The sequence below is a fragment of the Gadus chalcogrammus genome, chromosome 1, assembly GCF_026213295.1.
Source record: "Gadus chalcogrammus isolate NIFS_2021 chromosome 1, NIFS_Gcha_1.0, whole genome shotgun sequence".
NCBI classification, from domain to species: Eukaryota; Metazoa; Chordata; class Actinopteri; order Gadiformes; family Gadidae; genus Gadus; species Gadus chalcogrammus.
In genome coordinates, this window is record NC_079412.1 from 11,063,242 (window position 1) to 11,073,783 (window position 10,542).

The 10,542-nt window shown below is 44.9% G+C and overlaps 1 protein-coding gene across 4 annotated transcripts in view; it reads left to right on the forward strand.

Annotated features, from left to right (window-relative positions):
* Positions 1–3,800: 3,800 nt before the first annotated feature.
* LOC130381468 (rap1 GTPase-activating protein 1-like) overlaps positions 3,801–10,542 on the forward strand; it is a 42,952-nt gene continuing 36,210 nt past the window's right edge. For all 4 annotated transcript variants that reach the window (XM_056589085.1, XM_056589094.1, XM_056589102.1 and 1 more), the window contains exon 1: positions 3,801–3,928. In XM_056589085.1, the coding sequence (XP_056445060.1) occupies positions 3,807–3,928 (122 nt within the window). In that variant the 5' untranslated portion in view covers positions 3,801–3,806. The remainder of the gene's footprint in view (positions 3,929–10,542) is intronic.

Here is a 10,542-nt window from a genome sequence, read left to right on the forward strand (position 1 = left end):
GTTCTGGGCTTATGTAAGCATGCAGACCCTGGTGCTTTAAATGGTGATGTCTCCTGTTATTAAATCAGTTCTACGCGATCCAAGACAGGCCCGTGGGCTGACCCCTCACTCGGCCTGGCCACTCAGATGTTAAAGAGTAACACCAGCGTAGATAAGGCTCCACTTACTTCCGCGTCTTCAAAGCACAATTCGTCCTTTGAATAGTCACTCCGTTCAGATGTTTGCTCGGGGCCCCGCCTCCTCGAGGGATTGCCTTCTCCAAACAGGAGGGTGCGTCTGCAGTTCCTGATTAACCCAGCGTACGGAAAATATTTAGAATGTATACAGCAGCCATAGGCAGAGCATTCATGGAGGTACAGTGTCAATGTTTTTGGAATGATGAGGCATTTTCTTTTAAGGGCCGCTCGCCAGTGGGGCCCGGCCAACTGCTCATTTCACAGAGAGGAAGTTTTAGTGCCAGAACTCAGGAGGAGGTTAAACACGGACTGTTCTTTTAGAAGACAGTTGGCAGCTCGGAGACTAGACTAGGAATAATTATAACCGGCCGATAAAATACGATGGTATTCTTTGCTGCATTGATTACTTGGCTAAACTGTTTGCTGTGACGCAGGAGACATCTGCCGTTTCACATGTATTAGTTATTATTTAATTATTCTGTTTTCCACTCATGTTCATCCAACCCTATCCAGACGGGTCTAGACAGTTTAGGATATTGAATAATGTGAAGAAAAGAAAGCAACAACCACCTGAAAACACCAGGGGCAACCGTCCTGTTCCTTCAAAGCAGAACTGTGAAACTTGTTTACCTTTTCAATCAGGAGAGACTTAAAATGAACCACAACACTTATTGACAGCACATTTGGAGGTCAGCCACCATCAAATTATTCTTAATGGGCACCAGGGATCCATGAAGTATGCTGGGAGATGAATTCCCCACTGATTGTGTCCAGACGCTGGCGCTGGTGTGACTGGAGGGAGTTCCTCGGCCCTGGAGAACACCATCCCTCCCTCCGCAGACAGACGGGGCTTTGACCCGGGGGGTAAAGGGGATGGAGGAGGGCTGAGACGAGCCTCAATGAAAACAGCAGATAAGGGCATGAATGAGAGGTGATACACACACTGTACGCTGGCGCGCAGTTGTACTGTAGTGGAGGGGCCTGGGGTGACAGTGTGGGAACACTGAACCCAACGTGGTGCGATGAGAAAATAGAAAGGGAATGTCGTCTTCCTCTTCTCGGCCTCCTCTCTTTACTCAGTGAACGGCGGCCCACTTAATTATAAGGTTCTCAGAAACCGCCGCGCACCATTTAGACCTTTAGACTTCACAATAGACAATGAACATGCTGCGTTTGATCACGATGGGAAATTAGGAGAAAGGGGGGGTCATGTACTGTGTATAATTCTGATTGAATAATGGTGTAAAATGATGACCGGTTTGCATAAAACTAAATATTCCCGTCTATGTACTTATATGTATATGTACTCTGGGCAAAATGAATGGACAAATTGAAGCGCAAAAAAATATATAAGGCCTCAAGCTATTGTTGCTGGGGATTTCATTATCAGCACTTTATTTGGAAGATAATTTTTCCGCTGAACTACAGTTTTGTTCAGTGTTCCAGTATCAGCAGGGTCTGGAGGCTGAGCAGTCTGAGGAGATGTCTCATAGAGATATCGCTACTGTCCTCTCTCATCTCCAGACTTCCTTCTGGTAAAGCCTTAGTCACCACACACCAATAGGGCCCACTACACAATACAAAAGAATAAAAATATGAATCAATGACATCAGGGCCTAACACTTAGATATCCTATTACCCAAACCAGATACTGCTTTCCCCTGTGTCTACACAACCAGAGAAGAGGGTTAATAGCTGAGAGTGAATGTTTTTATCTGCACTGGTCAGTCCCCCACAGACCCACTGAAGCAGGGTGTTTCACTGCTCTTTCAGTCGATGGCATTGTAAAGGGGGCTCTGGCTGAACCAAACACGCCGCTGCTGTTGCTCACATCAACCTGATGTCACCGAGACCGTTGTGACCCTGGTCTCAAGGTAGACCTGCTGGAGAGGGGGGGGGGGGGGGGGCTCAGAGTAGCTCTGCCCCGGAGCTATTTTTTGTTGAGGGAGAAATGACAGATGTATGAGGCCTGTGTTGTGTTATTGGTTTTGGCTGGATATATTTTGGCAAACATTTAGAATATATTAGTCATTTTGGAAAAACTAATGATTGAGTTGAGCGGAAGTTAAAAATGACATTGTTACAAATAGATTCAGCCAACACAATGTAGAACTGATTGATTGTTAATAATAATAGTGATGATAATAATAATGTTATAATAATAATACATTTGATTTATAATGGGCCTCTCATCAGGACCCAAGTTGCAGGACATGTAGGAATGTGCTTATAATCATCATGTTATTATCCTACCCTTTAATTTTGGGGTACTCGTCCAGTTATTCAAGTGTTTGGTTGTTAAAATGACACAATTGGACCTTCGGGCAACCATATTAAATCTGTGATGTTTTTTTTCCTAGATGATGGAATAAAATAAAATACAGATAGAATAGTAGCCCAGTTTGGACAACAATTCATAGTTTACTTACTACTATGACCATGCTACTGCCCAACCCCCATTAGCCTGTTCCATATCCATGCAAAGCATTGAAAATGCTATGTCCATGACAGCCAGTCTGCATGCAGTCCTCTATTCAATACGATCTAGCAGGTTGTATGCCAGAACAACATTACACTGAACAAATAGACTAATCTCCCAAACTGACTTGCTTGGTATGTATGGTATTTACCTGCCATCCATAATAACCAACAACCTGAGCTACAAGGCACGCAATTATCTCTATTGTGGCCCTGTGGTGCAGGCCTGTAGGGTGTGTGTAGCACAGAAATTACACAGTGGGTAAACGCCGTAGAAATAGATGTGTTTGAAGAACGCCATAATTCAACACAGATCGAAATGATGGAAATGCACTCTAATAATTTATCTCTAAACCCACTGAAAATGTGTTATTAGGTCACCATGCTTTGCCTCCAGAAGCGGAATATTAAGACGTACGTCGCCATGTGAACCAGCAGTGAATGTACACATGTAACCAAAGAACCAATCAGGCCTGTAGCGTGGCTATCTGATTTGTGTGAAGAAGGGTTCGGTGTCTGTAACTTGTTTGACCAGCTGTCTCCTGGCAAGATAATACAGTGAGAGAATGAGAGACAGAGAATGCAGAGAGAAAGAGATAAACTTCTACTCCTACGGTTGCACTACAACCAATACTTTTACTTTTCAAACTCTATCCTAAAAGGTGTTCGCTACCAATTGTTTTGACCAAATCACCAATGATGGTATTTCTTAGCATACGCTAGGTTTGTCCTTACACTGCTGGTGACTCTACCACATAGCTAAACACTGAAGTTGAGATAAACATCCCAGCATATTGAAGGCTGTGTTCTCTGTTGCTGTGGAGTCAGAGCAGAGCAGAGAGAGAGAGAGAGAGAGAGAGAGAGAGATGGTGTATTTCTGATGAGCCCAGGACTTTAGTCCCTGAAAGACTGGTTATGGTCAGCCGGCTTCAGCCTCCCTCCCTCCCTCCCTCCCTCCCTCCCTCCCTCCCTCCCTCCCTCCCTCCCTCCCTCCTCTGTTTGTAAAGGAGGCGTGTAAACCGGGGATGGGGGAGGGCCCTGGGAGCTGCCTGTCTCAAGAAAGACAAGGCTCACACACAGAAAAATAACAACCTGACACACTAGCACACCCACATTGAAATCCGAAACACACACACACGGTCGCACAGACACATGTGCTCACTCAGCGTAAGTGACACAAGCGCTGGGCAGACGGAGCGTGTGGGCCGCTGCTCCTCCCTGGTAGCCGGCATGCCGCAGAGGAAAAGGAGCTTCACGTTTGGGGCTTATGGAGGGTAGGAGCGATCACTGTTCATCTATAGTATGGTCACATACCTGTTTGTGTGTCTGTGGGTCTCTCTGTGTGTGTGTGTGTGTGTGTGTGTGTGTGTGTGTGTGTGTGTGTGTGTGTGGTGTGTGTGTGTGTGTGTCTGTGTCTGTGTCTGTGTCTGTGTCTGTCTGTCTGTCTGTCTGTCTGTCTGTCTGTCTGTCTGTCTGTCTGTCTGTCTGTCTGTCTGTCTGTCTGTCTGTCTGTCTGTCTGTCTGTCTGTGTTGGTTTGTTACCCTGTCTGTTATGGTTTGTCTGCTGTCATTTGAATGTGTGCTTATGTTTGTGTATACATCTGTTAGTGTGTTTGTGTTTGTGTGTGTGTGTGTGTGTGTGTGTGTGTGTGTGTGTGTGTGTGTGTGTGTGTGTGTGTGTGTGTGTGTGTGTGCGTGCGTGTGCGTGTGTGTGTGTGTGTGTGTGTGTGTGTGTGTGTGTGTGTGTGTGTCTCTCTCTCTAAATGCACTGTCATGTCCCTGGAATAATGGTCAGTAGTTGCATTATCATTGTTGTTTTTGTTGTTGTTCCCCATGTATTCATCTCTAGCCTCAGCAGGTATCATGGAGTCTGGAACGGCTAAGCTTTAGTGTCCAAGGTGCAGAAAGTAAACTGGGCTGTGGAAGAAAAGTTGCATTCATGGCAGATCGTTGTGAATTATAAATAACATGGTTATAAAATGAAATAAATCCAGTTTAGTGGCATGCAGCTACTGCTGAGGGATGAGAGATGTCAGTGATGGACATAAAGATAATCAACACTGATATTGATAGATTGCACAGCACATCTCTTGTAGACACACACACACACACACACACACACACACACACACACACACACACACAGACACACACACACACACACACACACACACACACACACACACACACACATATACAGTCACATACAAACACACACACACACAGCAACGTACACACACACGCACACACACACATAAACACACATATAAAGTCACATGCAAACACGCACTCACACACACACACACATACATCCACATGTAAAAACACATAGACACACAATCATACATAGAAATACGTACGCACATTCAGTCATACATACAAACAGACACACAAACGCTTACTCAAACAAACTCAGAACTCAATCGTGGTGGTTTGCTCTACATCCTGTCAAGCATGATTTGATTTTGGTTGGTTTGTTTACATTGGGTCACTTCATTCTGTGTTTCAGAGTATGCTCACACACACACACACACACACACACACACACACACACACACACACACACACACACACACACACACACACACACACACACACACACACACACACACACACACACACACACATACACACACACACACTTATGTTTACACATAGGATGTGAATGTGTGCAGTCATTATTGTGATTGACTACTTGATTATGCGGGGTTATTCACATGACTTGCAGTGTGTGTTATGGATATAATGTATTTACAGAATAAGTATGTACAGAAGGCCCTGTTGTGCTGTGCTATACTGTGTTCATGAACATGGCTGGCTCAGAGGAGGTCATCGGTGTATGAACTGTGTGTCCCGTGCTGTGTGAATGAATCCCCAGTAGACAGTGTACAGTGTACAGGCCCGGCCAAACTGTTCCAACGGAGCTACAGGTGCCCTGGGCTTGAAACCTGAGCACATGCACTTCATGGGCTCTTGAAATGAATTTGTGTATGTTCACATGGTCTGTGCACATGCCTGAATGGGTGCGTGTGTGGGTTTGTGTGTGTGTGTGTGTGTGTGCGCGTGTGTGTACATGCCTGAGTAGGTGTGGTTGTACGTGTGTGTGTGAGTGCCCTGTGTGCCTAGGTCCATGTGCCTGCTATCAAGATTTAAGGTTTGATCCACCCATCTAGATGAGCTGATAAATGAAACAGTAGGAACCAGTCCTTCTGTTTACTTCTACACAGGAGGCTGTTGTCTCGTTGAACTCAGACTGTATGAAAAATATGCACGTAGTGTGACGTCACCCATTGGTTTGACAATGGAAACGATCAATATTTGGCACACTGACGGCGGGAGTTGAATGGCTGCCTCGCAGTAGACTGTGGCCAAACTAATTAATAATCTTTATATTAACAGTCAAACGGGACCTCCAAAAAAATATTTTGGGATGAACAGGCCTCTGAGATCCTAACGTAACGGAGATAAAATGTAATCAAGTGTGTCCCACTGACTTAGAACGGTGGCGGGCCCCCTGTAGTCCGTTAGAGGAACTACACGTTGGGCGCGACCGCCAGGGCTTCACACAAATAAGTCATGGCTGCCGCTTGGTTGGCCCTGGCACTATGATAGGTCATGCTGAAACCTTCCTATAGGCAGGTGGACCTCACGTTGTACACTGTGGTGCATATGTTGATACGTTGAGAAATACACAACAATATACATGTTATAGGCCTTAAATATAAACTGCAGCGATGGGACATACAAAACGTCTGTACGTTTTTATTCAAATGTATCTTGAGCCGCTAGTCTTGTGAGTTTTTTTCTCAATGTTTCTTCAACAATTTCATACAGAAACGTCCCCTCGATCTCCCTGCTTTTATCTCAACCCCTCAAACGTCTCTCTATGTTTCATAATTTTTGTGCTGTGCCTATTTCTGTCCCAACAGTGTATAGACCCTCACATGTCCAGTGCAGTATGGATAGGCAGCAGCGTAGCCACATGGGGGCCAGGGGGGGCCACGGCCCCCCCTGGTCAGAGGTTGGCCACCCCGCTGCCCCGAGTCGGAAAAAATATATAAATAAAATCCTGAACGGAAACGGCCTAAAGAAAGCTGAAATATATGCACTATTAGTTGGACCTAGCCTTGACTTATTATTCTTATTTAAAGTGTTACATTTTGACACTATGAATAAATATTGCACTTAAAATAGCCCCCCCCGACCGTTGACAATCAAGCGCCGTAAATGTGTCCCTTTGCGTTTGCCCTGGGCTCATTTTTTCGCAGCGTCTTAACGGAGAGAGGCAGGCGTCTCTCTGTGTAACGTCGGGTCCAACAGCATCCCCCATTGTCCTCTAGTCTCTAGCGGGCCAGCAGTTGGAGTCGGCTCTGGGCGGTCAGCTGATTTGGTAGGAGACTGTACATCCCTGAAATGATAGCTGCATCCCACTAGGATGAATATCTCATTGGGCTTGTCATGAAGAATTACTTCCTAGTACAGGTTAATAATGCATACACAGTTGGTACACAGGCACAGTAGGCCTATACTTGGATGTTTTTTCTTCCGAGAGCTCTCCCAGGAGGTCGGTTTGAGCCCTGATGAATATTTAAAGATGAGACGACAGAAAAAACACACAGAGTAAGTGTTTTTGCCGGATAAAAGTACAGGTTTGCATGACAAAAGATGGTGGATGATTAGACTGCAAGGCAGGGCCTCTTGAGTATAGGATGACACTTTACGAGTGCCGTAGTGGAGCAGCGGCCAAACAAACAGGATATGTAGGAGAACCGGAGGGCTCTTCAGGCTCCATTCAGCCAAGTCCTACTTCCATATTCACTCCGACGTTCACGTTCACTTTCATATTCATCCAGACAATGGAAGTCCCGGGCCGCCGTGGAACAAGAAAGCCCCTGTGTGCCCTGCGGTGCGTTCGTCCCTCTCTCTCGCCTTCTGTCCGCTCCCCGTTCAGGTCCTTATCCTCTCTGCTCCCTGGAGCGGCGGTCTGTTTTAGACCTCGCTCCAGGAGCCGGCCGATGAGCGACCGCAAACGTCCGTTTGAGGCATTTCGTTCAAACAGGTGTCGAAGTGTCATTGTTTATCATCCCTCCCGATAACTAGAATACTTTCCATTGTTCTTTTTTGTTTGTTATCTATCAAGTAAAGAGCCGTTGGGCTAGCTGAAGTTGCTAACCAGTAGACCTTTTTTAGCAACAGTAGAATGTAGGCTATCTGAGATGCGCTCTCAGCATCGCTCCAGCCCCAATGTGTTTGTGAGTATGTTATGAGTCTGTTAACAAAGACTGGATGTCACTGTAGACCTACTGGAGCATGAATGAGGTGATTCAGCTCATGTCGTTAATTCACCACTCATCAATGGAGTGATTCAGCCCACGTTGGGCCTGGGTACAGTAGATAGTCCAGACACAAGGCTGCTCTGCTTTCGTTGCAAGAGTCATTCTTATATTTAGCCGTGACAATGAAGCAGGGTAGCTTAAGGAGTCTATTGCTTGCGTTTCCTATCCATGCTGTTGGGAAACGTATGGAAAGTCTACATTAGACCCCATGTTGGAGAATAGGGGTCCAAGAATTAACTTACAATTATAGGATATATTCGGTTGTGAAAAATGAAGGTGATATTTTATTTCAAATTTCCCTAGAGCACAAACTTTCTATGCTAAAAATCAGATATATTTCATTCTTCGTTCTCAGGATTTAATTCTTCATCAATTAATTGAATGCACGCTTAAATTAATTGATGAGGCCTAAAGGTATGATAATTAATTTCTGCCACTTGGGGTCTCAATTTAAAAAAAACAATGACGTAGTTTGATGACATGTTGAAGTAGCGTGGAATCTGTTGTCGGTTGGGGAGTTGTGTATTCACCACTACTGCCGGTGAAATTTTAACTGATGACTCAAGTTTGACTGTGACTCTGTGTATTTATTATCATTAGTATTAAAGTTGTGGCTACCCAGCTAGCTCTAGCTAATGTAACGTGGAAATCAAATTAGATTGTGGGGTAGCAATGTTATAGCACGTTAATGTGTGGTCTAAACAATCAAACAAAAAAACTATCAGCGAGGTTGAAAGTTGTTATACCATTATAACGTTACCGATGTACCGTAACATGAGGTCGGTGGCTGGCATGAGTCACTTGTTATAGTAGCTTGATGTAGTAAGCTAGAGCGATATTCAAAGATCATCTCAATAAGTGAGGTCTCTACTGATTACTGTTCACCATGTTTCCCCAGGGGTTAGGGGCTGAAGGGGGGATGACGCTAGGAGATGAAATGCACCGTTGCCTTCCATGAAACTACAGATTCCTCTGGGTTTGAATATTGCCGAAAACATCGAAAACTCAACCAAATACATAAATCAGGTCTAGTTGTTTGAAGTGGAAGTGTTGCATGATATACCCTTTAACGGTAATTATTTTCATTATATCGTGTTCATCATGGGCAAAATATTAATTAAAATATTAATTTAATTTAACTTAATTCGTTTGCAATACGAAGGACATAATTCCCAGAATACATTTGATACTACTACCACGTGTTTCTTATATGACCTAATAATCATGTTAACGTAGAGATTAATGTTTTCTTTGTTTTGAATGTAGAACACAAGCGGCCATGTTTTGTGATTCATCATGAATACTCGCAACCAGGTTAAGCGGCCATTACGACGCTCACCCAAACATGTTGACTTCAACCCTCAACAGGAACCTGGTTGTGCTCTTTTAGGCCAAAATAATAGCCGGTTTGTAGCACATTTATTTAGCGACAGACTATTTCTTGTTCTAACTTTATCCTAGAATCACGGCACACCCTGGTAGATTTCACTTGACTGGAGTCGTCCGTAACACGAGAATGGGCGAGACCCACAGGAGAGGCTGAAGACAATATTATCCTCAATGCAAGGTCTGTCCGGGAAAAAACCCGGGCTCTATTCGAACATCGACAGGCTGTGTACGCATTTCAATTTTATCTTTCTCACCCAAGGACAAGAGTACGTGGGATCATATGAGACGGAGCAGTGATTTATAGGCCCACATGTCATGTCGGTCCGTCTGTGTGAAGCATGAACGCAGGGGCGCCCAGCCCATGTGGAGCAGAGGAGAGCAGCAGCAGAGTGAGGTGGAGGTCCTACGGGACGTCACATGGAGGCCCACTGATAGTCTCCTTCTTCGCCTATAGCGCTCAGAACGACAACTGATGCACTGTGGAGCAGCAGCTCCAATGCAGGCCCGGCGAGGCTGATTTATAACCCCTTAAGGCTGGAGGTGGTTAGACACCTCACAAAGGTTAGACACGAGATCTCAACAGGAGAAGAACGACTGGTAAATGTTAAGAAAAGACTGGAGCCAGGTACGAATATCAACCAGTGAAGTACGATCTGGCGATGACTGCAGGGACACGAGGTGTATTAGAAGGGGAGATAAGCTGATGCAGACCAGGTGTGAACAGTTGAGGTGTGGCAGGCACAGGGGGTGAGGCCGACACAGGGGGAGACCACACAGCACCACTGTGGCTATGAGTCTGCCTTACCTCTCTGGAGGAGGAAGGCTTTAGGTTTTCATTCCGTACCCTGCACTTCAAATATACACATTATTAGAATAACAATAATTATATTATTATTATAATAATACAAATAATAATAATTATTATTACTATTATAGTATTATAGTATAGTAGACTAGTACTAGCAGGAGCATATCCATTTTCCGCGTACAACAAAACCTTCCTATTTCTTTTGAAGCCGGCTGGTTCCTCCTTAGAAGAGGCAGGGGGGCCTGAGTGCTCCACTTCCCCCAGTGGGTCATCGGATTCCTGGGATGTTGTTCATGACAATGAACTCCAGCAGAGCAGGCAGATTCATCCACTCTCGGGAGGCCTGATGCCTGGA